This window comes from Oncorhynchus kisutch, linkage group LG23 (assembly GCF_002021735.2).
Source record: "Oncorhynchus kisutch isolate 150728-3 linkage group LG23, Okis_V2, whole genome shotgun sequence".
NCBI classification, from domain to species: Eukaryota; Metazoa; Chordata; class Actinopteri; order Salmoniformes; family Salmonidae; genus Oncorhynchus; species Oncorhynchus kisutch.
Genome location: NC_034196.2, coordinates 49,988,775 through 50,011,965, shown reverse-complemented (window position 1 = coordinate 50,011,965; position 23,191 = coordinate 49,988,775). Strand labels below are relative to the sequence as shown.

Sequence of the window (23,191 nt, the reverse complement as noted above, 5' to 3'; positions counted from 1 at the left end):
TCAGGTATCAGTCAATATGGGAGAGAGAAACCCTGTGTATTCTGAACCAGGATCAGGTATCAGTCAATATGGGAGGGAGAAACCCTGTGTATTCTGAACCAGGATCAGTCAATATGAGGGAGAAACCCTATGTATTCTGGACCAGGATCAGTCAATATGGGGAGGGAGAAACCCTGTGTATTCTGAACCAGGTCAGTCAATATGAGGAGGGAGAAACCCTGTGTATTCTGGACCAGGATCAGTCAATATGGGGAGGGAGAAACCCTGTGTATTCTGGACCAGGATCAGTCAATATGGGGAGGGAGAAACCCTGTGTATTCTGAACCAGGATCAGTCAATATGAGGGAGAAACCCTGTATATTCTGGACCAGGATCAGTCAATATGGGGAGGGAGAAACCCTGTGTATTCTGAACCAGGATCAGTCAATATGAGGGAGAAACCCTGTGTATTCTGGACCAGGATCAGTCAATATGGGGAGGGAGAAACCCTGTGTATTCTGAACCAGGATCAGTCAATAAGAGGGAGAAACTCTGTGTATTCTGGACCAGGATCAGTCAATATGAGGGAGAACCCCTGTGTATTCTGGACCAGGATCAGTCAATATGAGGGAGAAGCCCTGTGTTTTCTGGACCAGGATCAGTCAATATGGGGAGGGAGAAACCCTGTGTATTCTGAACCAGGATCAGTCAATATAGGGAGGGAGAAACCCTGTGTATTCTGGACCAGGATCAGTAAATATGGGAGGGAGAAACCCTGTGTATTCTGGACCAGGATCAGTCAATATGGGGAGGGAGAAACCCTGTGTATTCTGAACCAGGATCAGGTATCAGTCAATATGGGAGGGAGAAACCCTGTGTATTCTGAACCAGGATCAGGTATCAGTCAATATGGGGAGGGAGAAACCCTGTGTATTCTGAACCAGGATCAGGTATCAGTCAATATGGGAGGGAGAAACCCTGTGTATTCTGGACCAGGATCAGTCAATATGAGGAGTGAGAAACCCTGTGTATTCTGGACCAGGATCAGTCAATATGGGGAGGGAGAAACCCTGTGTATTCTGAACCAGGATCAGTCAATATGAGGGAGAAACCCTGTGTGTTCTGAACCATTATCAGTCAATATTGGGAGGTAGAAACCCTGTGTATTCTGAACCAGGACCAGGATCAGTCAATATGGGGAGGGAGAAACCCTGTGTATTCTGGACCAGGATCAGGAATCAGTCAATATGGGGAGGGAGAAACCCTGTGTATTCTGAACCAGGTTCAGATGTCAGTATATGAGAAGGGAGAAACAGGTTACTATGGTAACCCCATTACCAGCAGACAGGAAGCAGTATTCGTATCGACTGGGAATGACAATGAATGGTGCACATTGTTATATAACCAGCACACTTCTTCTATGGTTTTATGTAAAGTCTTGTTTATTGTACATGGAGCTGTTACTACAATTGAAAGTTCTCAAAACACTTAGTTTAGAATATCTACATAAATTCAACAATTGCATTCTTCTCATATTACTCTGTAGACTACTGACCTAGTCAAAGCTTCCTCTGGCATCTCACCATACATCTGCCTGTAGTTATTGAACTGAATCTACAGGAGGTTTGTTTGTTGTGAATGAGTGGAGAGGAAACAGCTGCAGGCAAGGTTCTGACAGATGGGTGTGTCTTGGTGGTGGCAAGGATATCAAACCACACCCCCAAGCAAACTCACGTTTGGCTTCTGTCATGGCCACCAGTATTTCTTCCAGCTGCTTCGTTAGTTTATTATCTAGCTGCATTGTATCCAGATCTCCAGGGCCGGCAGTAGCCTTTTGGGGGCCCCACTACCTCACTGCAAAATATTTTAGTGCCTCCCCTCCTGACGTTGGAGAGAAAAAAACATCTGTTTTAAAGTTTATTTCCTGCAATTCTGTGAACTGTCTTGTGCAAGTTTTAAATTTCCATAATACCTGTTATGTACCTGGTGTCAGCTAGAGATGACGTGCAGGAACATGCGGGTATTTGTAGTTTTTCACGATCTCTACTTTGATGCTAATTAGTGTTTTCAAATCTGAGAGTAAATAGAGCCAAATATATTGATAAAAGTCATCTTGTCCAAGAGAGATTTACAGGTTAATAACATGTCACGCCATGAAACACAGACCTTATTTTAAGTGTTTCTAACAATCCCCAATGGGAAGAATGAATGGTGGAAAATAGACTGGAACCATTTCCCTGTTTCACCGCTAGGTTGTATGGGTATTATCACACCTCCATTGTGGGGCTCTATACACAGCACATACAGCTGAAGTCGGACGTTTACATACACTCAGGTTGGAGTCAATAAAAACTATTTTTCAACCACTCCACAAATTTCTTCTTAACAATCTATAGTTTTGGTAAGTCGGTTAGGACATCTACTTTGTGCATGACAAGTAATTTGTCCTATTGTTTCCAAACAGATTATTTCACTTATAATTCACTGTATCACAAATCCAGTGGATCAGAAGTTTACATACACTAAGTTGACTGTGCCTTTAAACAGCTTGGAAAATTCCAGAAAATGATGTCATGGCTTTAAAAGCTTCTGATAGGCATCAGAGTGTGGAGTGTCCATCACAAAGCCCTGAGCTGGAGTGGAGTGTCCATCACAAAGCCCTGAGCTGGAGTGGAGTGTCCATCACAAAGCCCTGATCTGGAGTGGAGTGTCCATCACAAAGCCCTGACCTGGAGTAGAGTGTCCATCACAAATCCCTGACCTGGAGTGGAGTGTCCATCAAAAAGCCCTGACCTGGAGTGGAGTGTCCATCAAAAAGCCCTGACCTGGAGTGGAGTGTCCATCAAAAAGCCCTGACCTCAATCCTATAGAACATTTGTGGGCAGAGCTGAAAGTCTACAAGCAAGGAGGCCTTGCAAACCTGACTCGGTTACACAAGCTCTGTCAGGAGGAATGGGCCACAATTCACCCAATTTATTGTGGGAAGCTTGTGGAAGGCTACCCAAAACGTTTGACCCAAGTTAAACAATTTAAAGGCAATGCTACCAAATACTAATTGAGTGTATGTAAAGTTCTGACCCACATTCTCTCTACTATTATTCTGACATTTCATGTTCTTAAAATAAAGTGATTTTTACTAGGATTAAATGTCAGGAATTGTGAAAAACTAAGTTTAGATGTATTTGGCTAAGGTGTATGTAAACTTAGTTTTAGTAATGTACTGAGCTGATGGAGGAATTTAGTAACGTACTGGAGGATGAAAGACGACACCTGGGCTGTTTTATGCGGCAGATTTAAATGATTGACATGAAAGAGGAGAGGGACACAAATCAGATGAAGGCTGCTGGGAAAAACTTCAAAGCGAAAGCCAAAAATAATGCAGCAGATGAGAGGCGGAAGATATTTCAGACCAGAGTCTCTCTCTCAGGACATATGTGATGATACCAGAACAGTTAACCCTATGATGATGACGGACAACTAGTCCCACCAATATTTAGTAAGCATAAATAACTGGTTAACATCAATGACTACAATGCATGTCAAAACTACCCAGTGGTGTAAAGTACTTAAGTTAAAATACATTAAAGTACTACTTAAGTCAGTTTTTTGGGGTATCTGTACTTTACTATTTATATATTGGACAACTTTTATTTTTACTTCACTACATTCCTAAAGAAAAGACTTAAACAACGTTTTACTCCATACATTTTCTTGAATACTTAGCAGGACAGGAACCTGGTCCAATTCTGGCACTTATCGAGAGAACATCCCCTGGTCATCCCCACTGCATCTGATCTGGCAGACTCACTAAACACAAATGTTCCATTTGTAAATGATGTCTGAGTGTTGGAGTGTGACACTGGCAAACTGTCAATGTAATAAAACCGTGCCATCTGGATTTCTTAATGTAAGGAATATTAAATCATTCATACTTTTACTTTTGATACTTAAGAACATTTAAAACCAAATACTTTTGACTTTTTACTCAAGTAATATTTTACCGGCTGACTTTTACTTGAGTTATTTTCTATTAAGATATCATTACTTTTACATCAGTGTGAAATGACTTTTTCCACCACTGAAACGAACGCTAATAGTATTTCACTAGAATGTTACTGTTCTCAGTCCCATTACAGCATGTTGCATAACGTCATCATTCTACCAAGGTGTATCACAAGCTCTAATTCAATTACAAAATGGGAAGGAGTTGATTCTCTTCAGTTGAGCTGACACCCTGTTGTCGTGGAGAAACAGCAATGCCTGGATCTTGAACTAGCCGGGCCAATCGAACGCCCCCCCCCCCAGAACCCGAGACGAAAACAGCTCATATTGATGTTTTGGCGCAGGAGGGAGAGAAAAATATTCCGCAGACTGAGATTCTGAGTTTACAAAAAAGAGCTACTGCGAATTCAGAAACAGGAACGCCTTCAGGAAAACAAATGTGGAAAGAATGCTAATCTTATTTATTAAAACAATGCTTTCCCAAGCAATGTGGTGCCCCCGCTCATGTTCTGGTGCTTCCAGTTCCCCCCTTTATGATAGAGAATAACAATGACTTAATAATGCATTTTAATACAGATAGTCATATTAAGAATTGCACGTCAGTCAAAATATAATATTGCTTTTTACATGTTACACTATACACACACGTTAGGCTGCAAAAATGGTTCTCAATCAAGGTTCTCCTCATCGCATTCACATCAACAGCATGTTGCACCTGGCCATCTTCTCCATTCTCCTCATCCTCCTCAGGTAGCTTGTCTCCTTGTCTCTTGCTAAAGTTATACAGAACTTCCACTGCAATAGTGATTGTCAGTGTAGTGTCCATCTTCATGCAGAGCACCACCTGTAGGGGAGGGAATCTTTTCTTCCATACTACAAAAACTCTCTCTATGAGATCTCGTCACGATATGAGAGGTGGCGTGTTCTCTCTCTATGAGATCTCTTGTCAGAATATGAGAGGTGGTGTGTTCTCTCTCTATGAGATCTATTGTCAGGATTTGGGAGGTGGTGTGTTCTCTCTCTATGAGATCTCTTGTCAGGATATGAGAGGTGGTGCATTCTCTCTATGAGATCTCTTGTCAGGATATGAGAGGTGGTGCATTCTCTCTATGAGATCTCTTGTCAGGATGAGAGGTGGTGCGTTCTCTCTCTATGAGATCTCTTGTCAGGATATGAGAGGTGGTGCGTTCTCTCTCTATGAGATCTCTTGTCAGGATATGAGAGGTGGTGTGTTCTCTCTCTATGAGATCTCTTGTCAGGATATGAGGTGGTGGATTGTCTCTCTTCAGGTGTCTGGGGGTTTAAAAGGGGAGTCATAAGGTTCCCATGACAAGAATATCCATTGTTACGTAGTAGGGGGCCTTCATATGCTCCCCTTTCCAGCATTGCACACAGACGCCTATTGTCAAAGTATCTGCTGTCATGGGTGGATCCTGGCCGTCTTGCTAGGATGTTGGTGAGCTGACCTTTGACATCACAGACAGCCTGCACGTTGACGGAGCAGTAGGATGTTGGTGAGCTGACCTTTGACATCACAGACAGCCTGCACGTCGATGGAGCAGTAGGATGTTGGTGAGCTGACCTTTGACATCACAGACAGCCTGCACGTTGACGGAGCAGTAACCTTTCTGATTTCAGAATAGTTCTCCATTCCCACCACCAGGGTTCAGAATAGAAATGTGTGTCCAGTCTATTGCCCATAGTACACCTGGGAATCTAGCTTTCCTGTAAAAATCCAGCTGCTGTTTCCTCTGTAGGACTGAACCTGATGTACTCGTTCTTCAGGCCGGCAAAAGCACTGGACACTCTGGCTACAATCCTGTAGACGGTTGACTTGTGGAGTCCAGAAAGGTCCACATCCATCCACCATCTGGAAACATCCAGTTACATAGAACCGTAGAGTCATCAGGAGCTGAAGTAGTAGGGGTACATCCTCGTTACCGTCGTTCCCACGCTTGGTCCAACCTTTCTTTCCAGTTGCATTACAGATTCCTTGGAGAAGCGGCATCTCCTTGAAAACTCATCATTATCATAAAAAAACTCAACAGGATACAACCCGTCTCGTAATGTTCTCTGAGGAACTCTGTCGTTCTGGTCTCTCCACAGTCGATATCCTGTCATTTTATCAGTTCAACCACATCAAATGGCAGTTCAGAATCTCCAATCTAAGTTTATATTCAAGCTTAAAATGACTCTAGGTTTAAAGTGAAAACTAAAACGTATGATTAGAGGAAGGATTCATTTAAAAATAGATTTAAAGTTTTGTGCAACAAGATGAAGATGAAACTGGGTTAAATGAAGGCTTAAGAGTTCCTCCATGTTGGTGCAACCCACCCTGTATATTGGCTTTTCCTAGATTTAGGCAGATCCCTGTATTTGGCATGACAATGAGTGAAAGGTAGTTGCATTACGGCACCAACAAACTGGCCCTCAGGTTAGCTATATTAGAGGTGATATCACTCAGGTCAGCTGTATTGGAGATGATATCACTCAGGTCAGCTGTATTAGAGGTGATCTCACTCAGGTCAGCTGTATTAGAGGTGATCTCACTCAGGTCAGCTGTATTAGAGGTGATATCACTCAGGTCAGCTGTATTAGAGGTGATCTCACTCAGGTCAGCTGTATTAGAGGTGATATCACTCAGGTCAGCTGTATTAGAGGTGATATCACTCAGGTCAGCTGTATTAGAGGTGATCTCACTCAGGTCAGCTGTATTAGAGGTGATATCACTCAGGTCGGCTGTATTAGAGGTGATATCACTCAGGTCGGCTGTATTAGAGGTGATATCACTCAGGTCAGCTGTATTAGAGATGATCTCACTCAGGTCAGCTGTATTAGAGGTGATATCACTCAGGTCAGCTGTATTAGAGGTGATATCACTCAGGTCAGCTGTATTGGAGGTGATATCACTCAGGTCAGCTGTATTGGAGATGATATCACTCAGGTCAGCTGTATTAGAGGTGATATCACTCAGGTCAGCTGTATTAGAGGTGATATCACTCAGGTCAGCTGTATTAGAGGTGATATCACTCAGGTCAGCTGTATTAGAGGTGATCTCACTCAGGTCAGCTGTATTAGAAGTGATCTCACTCAGGTCAGCTGTATTAGAGATGATATCACTCAGGTCAGCTGTATTAGAGGTGATATCACTCAGGTCAGCTGTATTAGAGGTGATATCACTCAGGTCAGCTGTATTAGAGGTGATATCACTCAGGTCAGCTGTATTGGAGGTGATATCACTCAGGTCAGCTGTATTGGAGATGATATCACTCAGGTCAGCTGTATTAGAGGTGATATCACTCAGGTCAGCTGTATTAGAGGTGATATCACTCAGGTCAGCTGTATTAGAGGTGATCTCACTCAGGTCAGCTGTATTAGAAGTGATCTCACTCAGGTCAGCTGTATTAGAGGTGATATCACTCAGGTCAGCTGTATTAGAGGTGATATCACTCAGGTTAGCTGTATTAGAGTTGCCCATCAATTGCATTAACACCATCAATACACCTCCTGTAAGCAATTCAGGCCATCTATAGACCATAACTGTAGATAGATGGAGAGACACTCCCTTGCCTATGGTCATTGTCCAGGACAGAGTGTGTTAACCTGAATGTCTGACATTAAAACATCTGGAATGTACACGCTTTATGATCAGTCGTGTTTGACAACAACAGACTTTGGGGTGAAATCTGGCCAAAGCGAGAGTTGGGTAAAACAGGTCACCAAGCTTTCAGTTAATGGATCAACATACTTGGCAACAGAAAGTTAAAATTATGAACAGGTCTATGTCCCCAATGGAACCCTATTCCCTTTGTAGTGCACTACTTTAGACCAGGACCCAATGGAAGCCTATTCCCTTTGTAGTGCACTACTTTAGACCAGGACCAATTTGGGACACAGCCCAGGTCTTGGCAGACTAACGACTTGGTTGGCCCCCTTTGGTCTGGCTCAACAACAGAATACAGACAGTAACAAATATCTAAGTCGTGTGGTCACAATGAAGGCCCAAAAGACCTGGGTAAAAGCTGTTCAGCCGTTTAGTCAGACCCTTCTTCCTATTGTGATGGTAATGTGTTTATAATGATAGTTAAGAAGTTTAGTCAGAGAGAGGGGGGATACAGAGAGCTTCTGCAGGTAAGTCCTTCACATCATCATACATTAAAGTCTTTAAATAGTTCATGTGGTATCAACACTAACAAAATAGAAAACAAATAACTAACAACCAATAAGAGTCTTGCAATGAATCTGCCCTCTGTTCCGACCCGTCTCCATGGCAACACCCTGGTCAATTATAGTAGGTCCAATTGTCCATCTCCTGGCCACCCACCTCCCTGGCCCCAGCCTGCCCTCGTCTCCCCACCCATCTCCTGGCCACCCCTGGGCTGGGCTCCACACTGCAGCCCCCTCTCCTCTGGTCTCTAGCCCCAGTCCTCTCCTCCTGTCTCCAGCTCCTCTTCTGCTAGCTCCAGCCCTTCTCCTCCTTTCTCCTCTCCTCCTGTCTCCAGCCCCTCTCCTCTCCTCCTGTCTCCAGCCCCAGCCCCTCTGCTCCTGTCTCCAGCCCCTCTGCTCCTGTCTCCAGCCCCTCTGCTCCTGTCTCCAGCCCCTCTGCTCCTGTCTCCAGCCCCTCTGCTCCTGTCTCCAGCCCCTCTGCTCCTGTCTCCAGCCCCTCTGCTCCTGTCTCCAGCCCCTCTCCTCCTGTCTCCAGCCCCTCTCCTCCTGTCTCCAGCCCCTCTCCTCCTGTCTCCAGCCCCTCTCCTCCTGTCTCCAGCCCCTCTCCTCCTGTCTCCAGCCCCTCTCCTCCTGTCTCCAGCCCCTCTCCTCACACCACTGAGTGATCATTGTTTTGTTTCCCTCCACTCAGCACGGTGTGATTGATGGAGGACGCTGAGCGGTCGGAGCCCTCGGCTGCCGTCCCGTTAACGTTCTCCTGGCGCTGACAGCACAGGATCTGCTTGAAGGTGGCGCTCATCTCCTTGTCCCGGTAGCTGTAGATGATGGGGTTCATGGCGGAGTTAAACTCAGCCAGAAGCAGGAAGAACTTCTCAAAGTCCAGGACGTTACAGTTGGCACAGAACACATCGAGGAGGATGAGAACCAGGCCTGGCGTCCAGCAGACGATGAACGCACCTGGAGGAGAAGAGAAAAGTGAGAAAGTAAGACTATTCAGTTAGAGAATGGGACTGTTCAGTGTGGCCAGAAATTAGTCTGAACCTACGATTGTTGATTTCTATATAGAAAAGACATTTGAAACACAGCCATATATTCTGGTATTGTATATTTTGACAGCAGCCCTTTTGATTTGAATGAAACACGTTTTTCCATTGTAGAAGTGGTCAGGAAGTGATTTTTGGACCTGAATGGCAAAACATTCAGGAGATGTGCTCAAAGTTGACCTCTTCTACATACCTTACCATGAAACATTCGTCTTCAATATCAACGACTGAAATGGATATATCTTTTTAAAAGTTTACAAGCAGCAATTGTCAAACTGTTTTATAATTTCTTGAGAAAATTTGAACTTTTAAGGTTAAGAAATTAAATGTATCTAAATGTTGTGTTGCATATATGCTGTAGCTTGGACCTTATTTTACATCAGATGTGTTTGTGTTGTGCCATCAGTTGATACACAACGTGCACTTGAATATAAGGGGGGTCATATTTTGGCTGACACAGTTACTAAAATTAACTTACAAACGGTACCACAAAAAATAGTTGAAGGTCAATAGAGAGAATGTTGACTTGAATGGGAATGGAATATATTTTGTTTTAAATTATACTGTCAATACTCCATAGGAAACCTATTGAAATATAGATACTGTTTATTCTAACAATGTGCCCTCTAAACGGGGCTCTTGGAGACGCAAGCGATCCACCCCATTAGTTTGTGGTGTATTAGATCCACGCTGTTTCTATGATAGAATCAACAACATTATATCAGCCCCATTTGAATGCAACAAACCAAAACAAATGTAACTTTGCTAGATTGAGTATGATTTTGTTGCTGGCAGAGCCAGAGCGCAACGGTCTTTCAATCATCCGCAAAGTGAAAACGCTTTTCAGATCAGTTAAGATTCAGAGCCGCGCGTGTGCATATTTGTTGATATTCTTTGCTAATTAGCAAGTTAATAGCCCAATTATAGATGGGGAGTTACTGTTTCCTACAAGAGCACAAAAACCACTACTGTAGGCCTGAACACCTCATGTAGACTACTGTAGACCTGAACACCTCATATAGACTACTGTAGGCCTGAACACCTCATACAGACTACTGTAGGCCTAAAAACCTCATACAGACTACTGTAGGCCTGAACACATCATGTAGACTACTGTAGACCTAAACACCTCATATAGACTACTGTAGACCTGTATTTAACACCACATAGACTACTGTAGACCTGAACACCTCATATAGACTACTGTAGACCTGAGCACCTCATGTAGACTACTGTAGGCCTGAACACCTCATATAGACTACTGTAGACCTGAGCACCTCACAGACTACTGTAGGCCTGAACACCTCATACAGACTACTGTAGGCCCGAACACCTCATATAGACTACTGTAGACCCGAACACCTCATATAGACTACTGTAGGCCTGAACACCTCATATAGACTACTGTAGACCTGTATTTAACACCACATATAGACTACTGTAGACCTGAACACCTCATATAGACTACTGTAGACCTGAACACCTCATATAGACTACTGTAGACCCGAACACCTCATATAGACTACTGTAGGCCTGAACACCTCATATAGACTACTGTAGACCTGTATTTAACACCACATATAGACTACTGTAGACCTGAACACCTCATACAGACTACTGTAGGCCTGAACACCTCATATAGACTACTGTAGACCTGAACACCTAAGACTACTGTAGACCTTCACTGAACACCTCATATAGACTACTGTAGACCTGAACACCTCATATAGACTACTGTAGACCTGAACAACTCATGCAGACTACATGAGACCTTCACTGAACACCTCTTATACACTACTGTAGCCCTGAACACCTCATATAGACTACTGTAGACCTGACCACCTCATATAGACTACTGTAGACCTGAACACCTCATGCAGACTACTGTAGACCTTCACTGAACACCTCTTATAGAATACTGTAGACCTGAACACCTCATATAGACTACTGTAGACCTGACCACCTCATGCAGACTACTGTAGACCTTCACTGAACACCTCATATAGGCTACTGTAGGCCTTCACTGAACACCTCATATAGACTACTGTAGACCTGACCACCTCATATAGACTACTGTAGACCTGAACACCTCATGCAGACTACTGTAGACCTTCACTGAACACCTCTTATAGAATACTGTAGACCTGAACACCTCATATAGACTACTGTAGACCTGACCACCTCATGCAGACTACTGTAGACCTTCACTGAACACCTCATATAGGCTACTGTAGGCCTTCACTGAACACCTCATATAGACTACTGTAGACCTGACCACCTCATATAGACTACTGTAGACCTGAACACCTCATGCAGACTACTGTAGACCTTCACTGAACACCTCTTATAGAATACTGTAGACCTGAACACCTCATATAGACTACTGTAGACCTGACCACCTCATGCAGACTACTGTAGACCTTCACTGAACACCTCATATAGGCTACTGTAGGCCTTCACTGAACACCTCATATAGACTACTGTAGACCTGACCACCTCATATAGACTACTGTAGACCTGAACACCTCATGCAGACTACTGTAGACCTTCACTGAACACCTCTTATAGAATACTGTAGACCTGAACACCTCTTATAGAATACTGTAGACCTGAACACCTCATATAGACTACTGTAGACCTGAACACCTCATATAGACTACTGTAGACCTGAACACCTCATATAGTCTACTGTAGGCCTGAACACCTCATATAGACTACTGTAGGCCTGAACACCTCATATAGACTACTGTAGGCCTGAACACCTCATATAGACTACTGTAGGCCTGAACACCTCATATAGCCTACTGTAGGCCTGAACACCTCATGCAGACTACTGTAGACCTTCACTGTACACCTCTTATAGACTACTGTAGGCCTGTATTTAACACCTCTTCTAGACTACTGTAGGCCTTCACTGAACACCTCTTATAGACTACTGTAGGCCTGTATACCTCATGTAGACTACTGTAGGCCTTCACTGAACACCTCTTATAGACTACTGTAGACCTGAACACCTCTTATAGACTACTGTAGGCCTGTATTTTACACCTCTTATAGACTACTGTAGGCCTGTATTTAACACCTCTTATAGACTACTGTAGGCCTGTATTTAACACCTCTTATAGACTACTGTAGGCCTGTATTTTACACCTCTTATAGACTACTGTAGGCCTGTATTTAACACCTCTTCTAGACTACTGTAGGCCTTCACTGAACACCTCTTATAGACTACTGTAGGCCTGTATTTAACCTCATATAGACTACTGTAGGCCTGTATTTAACCTCATATAGACTATCATAGAAATCAAAAGCTATTTCCATGTGAAAATGTTATGTGCTTTACTCCATTCGTTTTGTTGGTAGGCCTACGTTATGCTCCAATATCCACAATAACCTATTGGCTACTGTCTAAAACTGTCAGGGCACAGCCTATTGGCTACTGTCTAAGACTGTAAGGGTACATACAGCCTTATTGGCTACTGAAAGTGTAAGGGTACAACCTATTGGCTACTGAAACTAAGGGTACAGCCTATTGGCTACTGAAACTAAGGGTACAACCTATTGGCTACTGAAACTAAGGGTACAGCCTCAGTGTTCACTGTAAAACGCTCACCAGAAGTTGCACACAATTCTCACAACGTTCAAGTTTCCTCTCACAAAACCTACAATTTGCTCAGTGCCCCAAAACGTCAGAGGGAACATTGGACATGACCATTTAAAGTTGGCATTTGATGGTGGGTGGACAGGAAGCCATCTTCGTGGTAGTAATTACAAAGTTTAAATTCTATTTAATTTCAAATGGTGCACCAGGTAAATTACAGTGTTCTGAAGGCATAGGTCCATTCTATGAATTGTGTTTCTATGATTGAAATGACACCCACCCTGTAGTCAAGAACATGCTGTGTCTCAACCGATGGCGGCACGACACAAAAACCTGATGTAAATTAGGGTCTAAGCTACATCAGAATAACATCTGTTACATGCATACTTATTTTCCACCATAAATTGCAAATAAATTCATAAAAAATCCTACAATGTCATTTTCTAGATTTTTTTCCTCATTTTGTCTGTCATAGTTGAAGTGTACCTATGATGAAAATTACAGGCCTCTCATCTTTTTAAGTGGGAGAACTTGCACAATTGGCGGCTGACTAAATACTTTTTTGCCCCACTGTATATCCAACACCGAATGAGACATTTTCTACATGTGCTGATATATCCAACACCGAACGAAAGATTGTCTACCTGCGCTGATATATCCAACACCGAACGAGAGATTGTCTACCTGCGCTTGTTGGAGGATGGGAAGCTAGTCAATCACATGGTCGGACAACAGACCCTTGAGCACTCTCATGCCATTGGTAAATTGTTCCTCTTTATAGGCTTTAGTCTTGTGTAAAGTTGAACCGTTATTCATATTTGGGATAATTTAGTTTGTCAGAAATACTTTTGTATAATTTTTTTGTGTTGTGTTGTCATTCGAGGCGTTTTGGATGCCACCAAGGCCACATTTTGTGCTTTTTGCCCAGAGGAGGATGGAGGGTCATGGATGAAGTGGTGCATCTCCTTCGGGGCAGATCGTGTCTCCGTGAACATGGGCCACCGTGGGGGAGTGATTGCCCACCTGCAGAGAGAGGCAGGGGGGCATATAATCCCAATCCACTGTATGCCACATAGAGAATGTATAAGTTACAAACCTATGATTTAGTGTGTGCATGCGCTAAGTGCTGGAATGGTAAATACCACATAATTATTGTTTTCTGTTGGCACAAGAGAAGTGGGGGAGATGGTGAATTGTTTGGGAAGATTCTGTTCTGACTTTCACAGACTAGAGCTGGCGCTACTGACCATTCAGAAGGTGGCGTGGATGATCTCAAAGCCATGTTTGGTGGTTTGCTAAAGGATGAGGGTGTCCAGACCGCAGTGGAGTCTTTCAGAGTGCTAAACTCTGACACATGACCAGGCCAAGCCTCCTCACATTCGGCGATGATGGTGTGGCAGAACTGATGAGGAATTTCAAGGAGCCTCTAGAGAGGTAAGAATTTATTTGACACTGCATTGCCATATGAGACCATGTTATGTTAGCATATTTTGCAAACTCACTTGATCTGCAGGATTGAACAGAGCAGGGTGCAACATGGCTGCAATCTAGGATGAGTGGCAGAGGCTGAAAATCCTGGTCAGCCACAATTTCAAGGACAAGTCTTACAGTGGCCTGTGGGAGACCATGTTGACAAAGGATCCCTACAGGCACGATTACAAGGTCGACTAACAGTCCTGAGTGCTATCCTATGGTTGGTTTGATAAGTTAATGGTAAGAGTTTAAATGAAATTGAAAGATATCATATTTTCCCTAGAACATACTGGAGTTGGTGCAGCTTATGCAGGTCCTGCCCATTTCAGCTGCCAAGTGAGAGCGAGGCTTCTCTGCGCAGAACCGGATTAAGAATTCGACAAGAAGCTGCCTTGTGATCTCCATCAACGAAGACCTGATGAGGATCAGCCTGGAGGGGCCTTCTGTCGAGGAGTTGGATCCCACTCCTGCCGTGGACCGCTGGCTGACCTCTAAGCGTGCCAGACGGCCAACATACAAAACCAGCTGGACAACTGATATCCTTTGCGTCTAGTAGGCATGGGTCATGGGTCAATGTGTGATTTTGGTGGTATGTGCTGTTCCACAGATGTGTGTCCCTTAGTACTCGCACACACACACACACACACACACACACAGTATAAATATGTATGTAATAAATTGTTAAACTCGTTACATTTTTCACTGTGCTCCTACATTTTTTCATTTAGGAGCACATGTACTCCTTGGGGAGAAAGTTAGCGTAGAGCCCTGTTATTACCACCCCTACTTTGTCACAACACAACTGATTAGCTCAAACGCATTAAGCTCTTTGGGAAAGGTGGGGTGCTGGGAAAGGGTCCCAGCTACATAAATGGTTGTTTTGTTCGATAAAGTCCTTCTTAATATCCCAAAAAAGTCAGTTTAGTTGGCGCACTTGTTTCAGTAATCCACCTGTTCCCCTCGTTCAAAATGCAGACAAAGGAATCCCAAAAGGTACCAATTAACTTAATCCAAACAAGTCAAATAACGTTTCTAATCAATCCTCAGGTACCCCAATATGTAAATAAATGATCAAATTTAAGACGTAGAATAGTAGGTTTATTACAGAAGATAAATAACGAAGTGGCCGCCCTCATCCACGTGCGCTACAAGACTACAGTCAAAACAAGAGCCACCTTGAACTACAAATTCTGGTTCATTTTTCAAAACACAAGCCTGAAACCCTTTCTAAAGACTGTTGACATCTAGTGGAAGCCCTAGGAACTGCAATCTGGGAGAAATTCCTTTGATTTTCCCATAAACAAGCATTTGAATGGGCAGACACCTCAACAACAAAAGAAACTTGGGTTTTCACCTGCCATATCAGTTCTGTTATACTCACAGACATTATTTTAACAGTTTTAGAAACTACTGCCAATTATATGCATATCCTAGCTTCTGTGCGTGAGTAGCAGGCAGTTTACTTTGGGCACCCCAGTCATCCAAACTTCTGAATACTGCCCACTAGCCTTAAGAAGTTTTAAAGGAGGAAATAAATTCCAAAAATGAACTTTTAACAAGGCACACCTGTTAATTAAAATGGATTCTAGTTGACTACCTCATGAAGCTGGTTGAGAGAATGCAAAGCTGTCATCAAGGCAAAGGGTTTGAAGAATGTCACATTTAAAATCTATTCTGATTTGTTTAACTTTTTTTGGGTTACTACATAGTTCCATGTGTTATTTCATAGTTTTGTTGTCTTCACTACTATTCTACAATGTATAAAATAGTACAAATAAAGAAAAACCCTGGGATGAGTAGGTGTGTCCCAAATAGGACGCATATATAGTTAGTAGTTCTCTGTTAAGGTCAAGGCCTCTCCTTGGTTCCTCTGACACAAAAGGATCCTCCTCTTATCTCCAACTAAAGACAACACGTTCTTGACCATCACAGCAACATAATTTACACATATAGCTACAATTCTGCTTTTATCAACATAACATTCTGATTATACCCAAAGACAAAGATGCATGAAGATTTACGCCCAGAGGAGGATCTACATTCAGCTGAAAATCTGTGTTAAAATAACAATATTCAGACTTTGTAAGTTAAGTATGTTAAAGCTTTTCTCTCTGCTTTATGTTCTGCTCAGCGGGTCTCAGTCTGGCTGTACACCTCATGTCTCAGATATTCAGAGAGAGGCTCTCAGGAGTTAAACAAGCTGTAAGAGAAGAGCAGCCGACTCACATGTTCTACCTGGAACCCAAAATAACATTTAGAGAGAAGACATCTGTGGGTTGTGAATGGAATGAGAGAGAAACAATGACATCTGAAATATCTATTTTTGGGGGGGAACTTTGAGTGTTATGTTTACTGTGCATTTTATATTGTTTATTATCTATTTCACTTGCTTTGGCAATGTAAACATACAGTATATTTCCCATGCCAATAAAACAAATTGAATTGACAGCTGTGAATTGTGAATGAGGAGAGAGACATCTGTCAAATTTAAATGTTATGTATCACATGCGCTGAATACAACAGGTAAATACCATGGAATGCGTAATTACAAGCCCTTAACCAACAATGCAGTTCAGGAATTAGAGTTGAGAAAATATTAGTTAATTTGTACATGTAGGTAGGGGTGTGTCAAGTGACAATATATAGATAATAAGCAGCGAGTAGCAGCAGTGTAAAAACAAAGGGGGGGAGGGGTGTCAATGTAAATAGTCCTGGTAGCCATTTTACTAATTGTTCATCAGTCTTATGGCTTGGGGGTAGAAGCTGTTAAGGAGCCTTTTGGACCTAGACTTGGCGCTCCAGTACCGCTTGTCGTGCGGTAGCAGAGAGAACAGTCTATGACTGGGGTGACTGCCTTGGATGGCAGGAAGCTTGGATGGCAGGAAACTTGCCCCCAGTGATGTACTGGGCCGTACGCACTACTCTTCGTATCGCCTTACAGTAGGATGATAAGCAGTTGCAGTACCAGGTTGTAATGCAACTAGTCAGGATGCTCTCGATGGTGCAGCTGTATAACTTTGAGGATCTGGGGACCCATGCCAAAGGAAAAGGCATTGTTGTGCCCTCTTCACAACTGTCTTGGTGTGTTTGGACCATGATAGATCGTTGGTGATGTGGACACCAAGGAACTTGAAACTCTCGACCCACTCCACTACAGCCCCGTCGATGTGAATGGAGGCCTGTTCGGCCTGCCTGTTCGGCCTGCCTGTTCCTGTAGTCCATGATCAGCTCATTTGTATTGCTCACGTTGAGGGAGAGGTTGTTGTCCTGTCCTCCTCCCTAAAGGCTGTCTCATTGTTGTCGGTGATCAGGCCTATCACCGTTGTGTCGTCAGCAAACTTAATGATGGTGTTGGAGTCGTGTTTAGCCATGCAGTCGTGGGTGTACAGGGCATACAGGAGGGGACTGAGCACGCACCCCTGAGGGTCCCCTGTGTTGAGGATCAGCGTGGCAGACATGTTGTTGCCTACCCTCACCACCTGGGGGGCAGCCCGTCAGGAAGTCCAGGTTCCAGTTGCAGAAGGTGTTTAGTCACAGGGTCCTTAGCTTAGTGATCAGCTTTGAGGGCACTACGGTGTTGAACGCTGAGCTGTAGTCAATGAATAGCGTTCTCACATCAGTGTTCCTTTTGTCCAGGTGGGAAAGGGCAGTGGAGTACGATTGAGATTGTGTCTTCTGTGGATCTGTTGGGGCGGTATGCGAATTGGAGTGGGTTCAGGGTTTCAGGGATAATGGTGTTGATGTGAGCCATGAGCAGCCTAACAAGGCATTTCATGGCTACTGGCATGAGTGCTACGGGACGTTAGTCATTTAGGCAGGTTACCTTCGCTTTCTTAGACATAGGGACTATGGTGGTATGCTTAAAACATGTAGGTATTACAGACTCGGTCAGGGAGAGGTTGAAAATGTCAGTGAAGACACTTGCCAGTTGGTTAGCGCATGCTCTGAGTACACATCCAGGTAATCCATCTGGCCCTGTGGCCTTGTGAACGTTGACCTCTTTAAAAAGGTCTTTCTCACATCGGCTATGGAGAGCGTGATCAGACAATTGTCCGTAAGAGCTGGTGCTCTCATGCATGCTTCAGTGTTGCTTGCATCGAAGCAAGCATAAAAGGCATTTAGCCCGTCTGGTAGGCTTGCATCACTGGGCAACTCGCGTCTGGGTTTCTCTTTTTATATATACGTTTTATAACAGTTTGCAATCCCTCTGACGAGCGTCAGAGCCGGTGTAGTATACAGCTGTAGGTTGTGAATGGGGAGAGAGGAAAGATGCTGTATGAAAGAGGCTGTATGAGAGGGGAGAGAGGCTGTATGAGAGGGGAGAGAGGAAAGATGCTGTATGAAAGAGGCTGTATGAGAGGGAAGAGGCTGTATGAGAGGAAAGAGGCTGTATGAGAGAGAAGAGGCTGTATGAGAGAGAAGAGAGGCTGTATGAGGGAGAAGAGAGGCTGTATGAGGGAGAAGAGAGGCTGTATGAGAGAGAAGAGAAACTGTATGAGAGATGCTGTATGAGAGGAGAATGGCTGTATGAGAGGGGAGAGAGGCTGTATGAAAGGGGAGAGAGGCTGTGTGAGAACACTTCTCCCTCCTAGTTACTGAGACCTGGGAAGTTGTGGGAACACGATGAGGACTAATTTATACCAGATGGCAGGGATGAACAGAGACTAAAACACAACACAGCCCAACCCTAACACACCCCTGAGAAAAGAAAACACAAACCAGAGAAAAGCAGAAAATTAACATTCACATTGTTTGTCTATTCAGTTAGGAACATTCACATTTTTTGTCTATTCAGTTAGGAACATTCACATTGTCTGTCTATTCAGTTAGGAACATTCACATTGTCTATTCAGTTAGGAACATTCACATTGTTTCAAACATATATCTCAGTCTAACTCTCTTCAGATGTCAGACTGGGAGAGTTAAAATAACACATCTGTTGCTCTCATGTCCTCTGAAAGCTGTTCTAGTATGCTGCTATAGTACTCTCACTATTGGCCATTCACTACTCTGTGGTCTGGTGTCCTACTAGGGTATATCACAAAGGCCCCGTATAACAAACAGATGATACAATGTGCTGAAAAGGAACAATCTCTGCCTCATCATCATTCTCATCAACAGCATCACTTCCTCATAGATCTCTTATAGAAATGGTTCTGAATGACTAAATCGTCACCCTCTTCTGCAGAAATGGAAACTATTTCCTGAACTCATTTGGTCTACAAGGCACTTTCAATAATTCTGTTTGAAAATGGCACTGGGGGTAAATGCAGGAATTAGTGTCCTATTTCTCGATTACAGGAAGCCATGATGATGTTGTTTTTAATATCGTTTCTAATATTTATGTCGACGTCCCAAATGGCACCCTATTCTCTACATCGTGCACCCTATTCTCTACATGGTGCACTAAAAGTAGTGCACTATGTAGGGAATAGGGTGCCATTTGGGACACATTCGTCTCTGAGGAGGTTTTGGTTTCAGCCTCGCTGAGATAAAAAGCTAAAACGTCAACACCAATTTACACCCAAAACTGAGCTGAGCCGTGCTACAGAAGACCGTGCTACAGTACAGGAGGCCATGCTACAGTACAGTAGGCTGTGATACAGAAGGCCGTGCTACAGTAGGCCGTGCTACAGTACAGTAGGCCGTGCTACAGTACACTAGGCCGTGCCACAGTAGCCCGTGCCACAGTAGGCCGTGCTACAGTAGGCCGTGCCACAGTAGGCCGTGCCACAGTAGGCCGTGCTACAGTAGGCCGTGCTACAGTAGGCCGTGCCACAGTAGGCCGTGCTACAGTAGGCCGTGCTACAGTAGGCCGTGCCACAGTAGGCCGTGCCACAGTAGGCCGTGCTACAGTAGGCCGTGCCACAGTAGGCCGTGCTACAGTAGGCCGTGCTACAGTACAGTAGGCCGTGCCACAGTAGGCCGTGCCACAGTAGGCCGTGCCACAGTAGGCCGTGCTACAGTAGGCCGTGCCACAGTAGGCCGTGCCACAGTAGGCCGTGCTACAGTAGGCCGTGCCACAGTAGGCCGTGCTACAGTAGGCCGTGCTACAGTACAGTAGGCCGTGCTAGTGGTAGAAGCCACCATTTGGACACACCTACTCATTCAAGGGTTATTCTTTATATTGTAGAATAACACTTAACTATGAAATAACACATATGGTATCATGTAGTAACCAAAAAAGTGTTAAACAAATCAAAACATATTTTATATTTGACATTCTTCAAAGTAGCCACCCTTTGCCTTGATGACAGCTTTGCACTCTCTCAACCAGATTCATGAGGGAGTCACCTGGAATGCATTTCAATTAACAGGTGTGCCTTTTTAAAAGTTGTGGAATATCTTTCCTTCTTAATGCGTTTGAGCCAATCAGTTGTGTTGTGACAAGGCAGGGGTGGTATACAGAAGATAGCTCTATTTGGTAAAAGACCAAGTCCATATTATGGCAAAAACAGTTTAAATAAGCAAAGAGAAACAACATTCCATCATTACTTTAAGACATGAAGGTCAGTCAATACGGAACATTTCAAGAACTTTGAAAGTTTCTTAAAGGGCAGTGACAAAAACCATCAAGTGCTATGATGAAACTGGCTCTCATGAGGTCCGTCACAGGAAAGGAAGACCCAGAGTTACCTCTGCTGTTGAGGATAAGTTCATTAGAGTTACCAGCCTCAGATTGTAGGTTAAATAAATTCCTCACAGAGTTCAAGTAACAGACAAATCAACTATTCAGAGGAGACTGCGTGAATCAGACCTTCATGGTCAAATTGTTGCAAAGAAACCACTACTAAGTGTCCAATAAGCAGACATTTGCTTGGGCCAAGAAACACGAGCAATGGACATCATGTCCTTTGTTCTGACAAGTCCAAATGTTTCATGTTTTGTTCCTACCGCCGTGTCTTTGTGAGATGCAGAGTAAGTGACCGGATGATCTCTGCATGTGTTGTTCCTGCAGTGAAGCATGGAGGAGGAGGTGTGATGGAGCTTTGCTGGTGACAGTGCCTGATTTATTTATAATTCAAGGCATACTTTATCAGCATTGCTACCACATCATTCTGCAGCGATACGTCATCGCATCTGATTTGCGCTTAGTGAGGCTATCATTTGTTTTTCAACAGGACAATGACCCAAAACACACCTCCAGGCTGTGTTTATTTTTTATTTTACCTTTATTTAACCAGGTAGGCAAGTTGAGAACAAGTTCTCATTTACAATTGCGACCTGGCCAAGATAAAGCAAAGAAGTTCGACACATACAACGACCTCCTTCAAGACGTTTGGAAAAGCATGTGGGACCTCCTTCAAGACGTTTGGAAAAGCATGTGGGACCTCCTTCAAGACGTTTGGAAAAGCATGTGGGACCTCCTTCAAGACGTTTGGAAAAGCATGTGGGACCTGCTTCAAGACGTTTGGAAAAGCATGTCCCAGTAAAGCAATGACAACAATCAATCAATCACAGAAAATTGATTAAAAAAATAGCCCACATTAATGTAGCCTAAGAAGCAAGGTTTGAAATCAATAACTTCTTAGTAACAGATGACATATATATTTTGAATCTGAAACTCACTCCGATAATAGCTTTGACGATGCAGTGGTAGTAATACATGGTTATAACATCTACAGAAAAGCCAATGGTGGAGGTGTTTCTGTTAATATTCAGAACCACACTCCTGTAAAGCTTAGAGGCACATCATGTTAAATTCTGTTGAAGTAATATGGCTACAGGTTTGTCTGCCTTACCTAAAGCCCATTCTGGTGGGAAGCTGCTATAGACCACCAAGTTCTCACAGTCAGTATCTGGTTAGCATGTGTGAAATGCTTGATAATGTATGTGATATCAACAGAGCGGTATATTTTCTGGGTGATGTAAATATTTGACTGGCTTTCATCAAGCTGCCCACTCAATAATAATAAAAGAAACTCTAACCTGTCCCTGCACCCTGTTTCAGATTATCAGTCAACCTACCAGGGTAGAGCCCCCGAGTGGCACAGCGGTCTAAGGCACTGCATCGCAGTGCTAGAAGCGTCACCAAAGACCCTGGTTCGATTGCAGGCCGTATCATAACCGGCCGTGATTGGGAGTCCAATAGGGCGGCGCACAATTGGCCCAGGATCATACGGGTTAGGGTTTGGCCAGGGTAGGTGGTCATTGTAAATCAAAATGTGTTCATAACTGACTTGCCTAGTAAAAATAAAAGGTTCAATAAATACTACTAATAATAATAATAATAATTCAACAGCGCAGGAATTAAATAAACCATCAACATTGATCACATCTTTACAAATGCTGTAGAATTTTGCTTTAAGCAGTATCCAAATTCGTTGGATGTAGTGTTCGGAATAGCCATATCTAGGAAAACCAACGTTCCAAAGGCTGGGTATAAGAGGTCATACAAGAATACAAGAAGTTTCATAGTGTTTCCTATGTTGATGATGTGAAGAATATTTGCTGGTCTGTGGTGAGTAATGAGGAACTACCAGACGCTGCACTTGACACATTTATGAAATTGCTTATTCCAGTTACTAATAAGCTCATTAAGAAAATTACTAAAAACTTAAATCTAAATAAATTTATGAGGAATTTTAACATTGTATGTTTGAGAGGCAAAAGGAATGGCAAATAAGTCTGGCTGCACAACTGATTGGCAAACGTACTGCAAATTGAGAACTCATGGGCTATTTATTTTTAGCACTTTTCTGGGTTGCTTGATTGTTTTTAATGCTTTACTGGGAAGCTTATCAGAGGTAGACTTACACATGTTATTTACATTGGAGCTGATAGTGCAGGGTGAGCTGCATAAATTGGACTTCCTACTATTGCACACCGCCTCAGTGCTAACAGTGTAACTCTGGTTTATAGGATCATGATTACTGCTTACAATAGCTGTAGGATAAACAAATGTATTCGGTGCAATTGGGGGTAC

The 23,191-nt window shown here is 43.4% G+C and overlaps 1 protein-coding gene across 1 annotated transcript in view; it reads right to left on the bottom strand.

Annotated features, from left to right (window-relative positions):
- Nucleotides 1–4,425: 4,425 nt before the first annotated feature.
- LOC109881928 (lysophosphatidic acid receptor 1-like) overlaps nt 4,426–23,191 on the bottom strand; it is a 60,220-nt gene continuing 41,454 nt past the window's right edge. Inside the window, exon 3 of the mRNA XM_020474026.2 lies at nt 4,426–9,105. Within this exon, the coding sequence (XP_020329615.2) occupies nt 8,798–9,105 (308 nt within the window). The 3' untranslated portion in view covers nt 4,426–8,797. The remainder of the gene's footprint in view (nt 9,106–23,191) is intronic.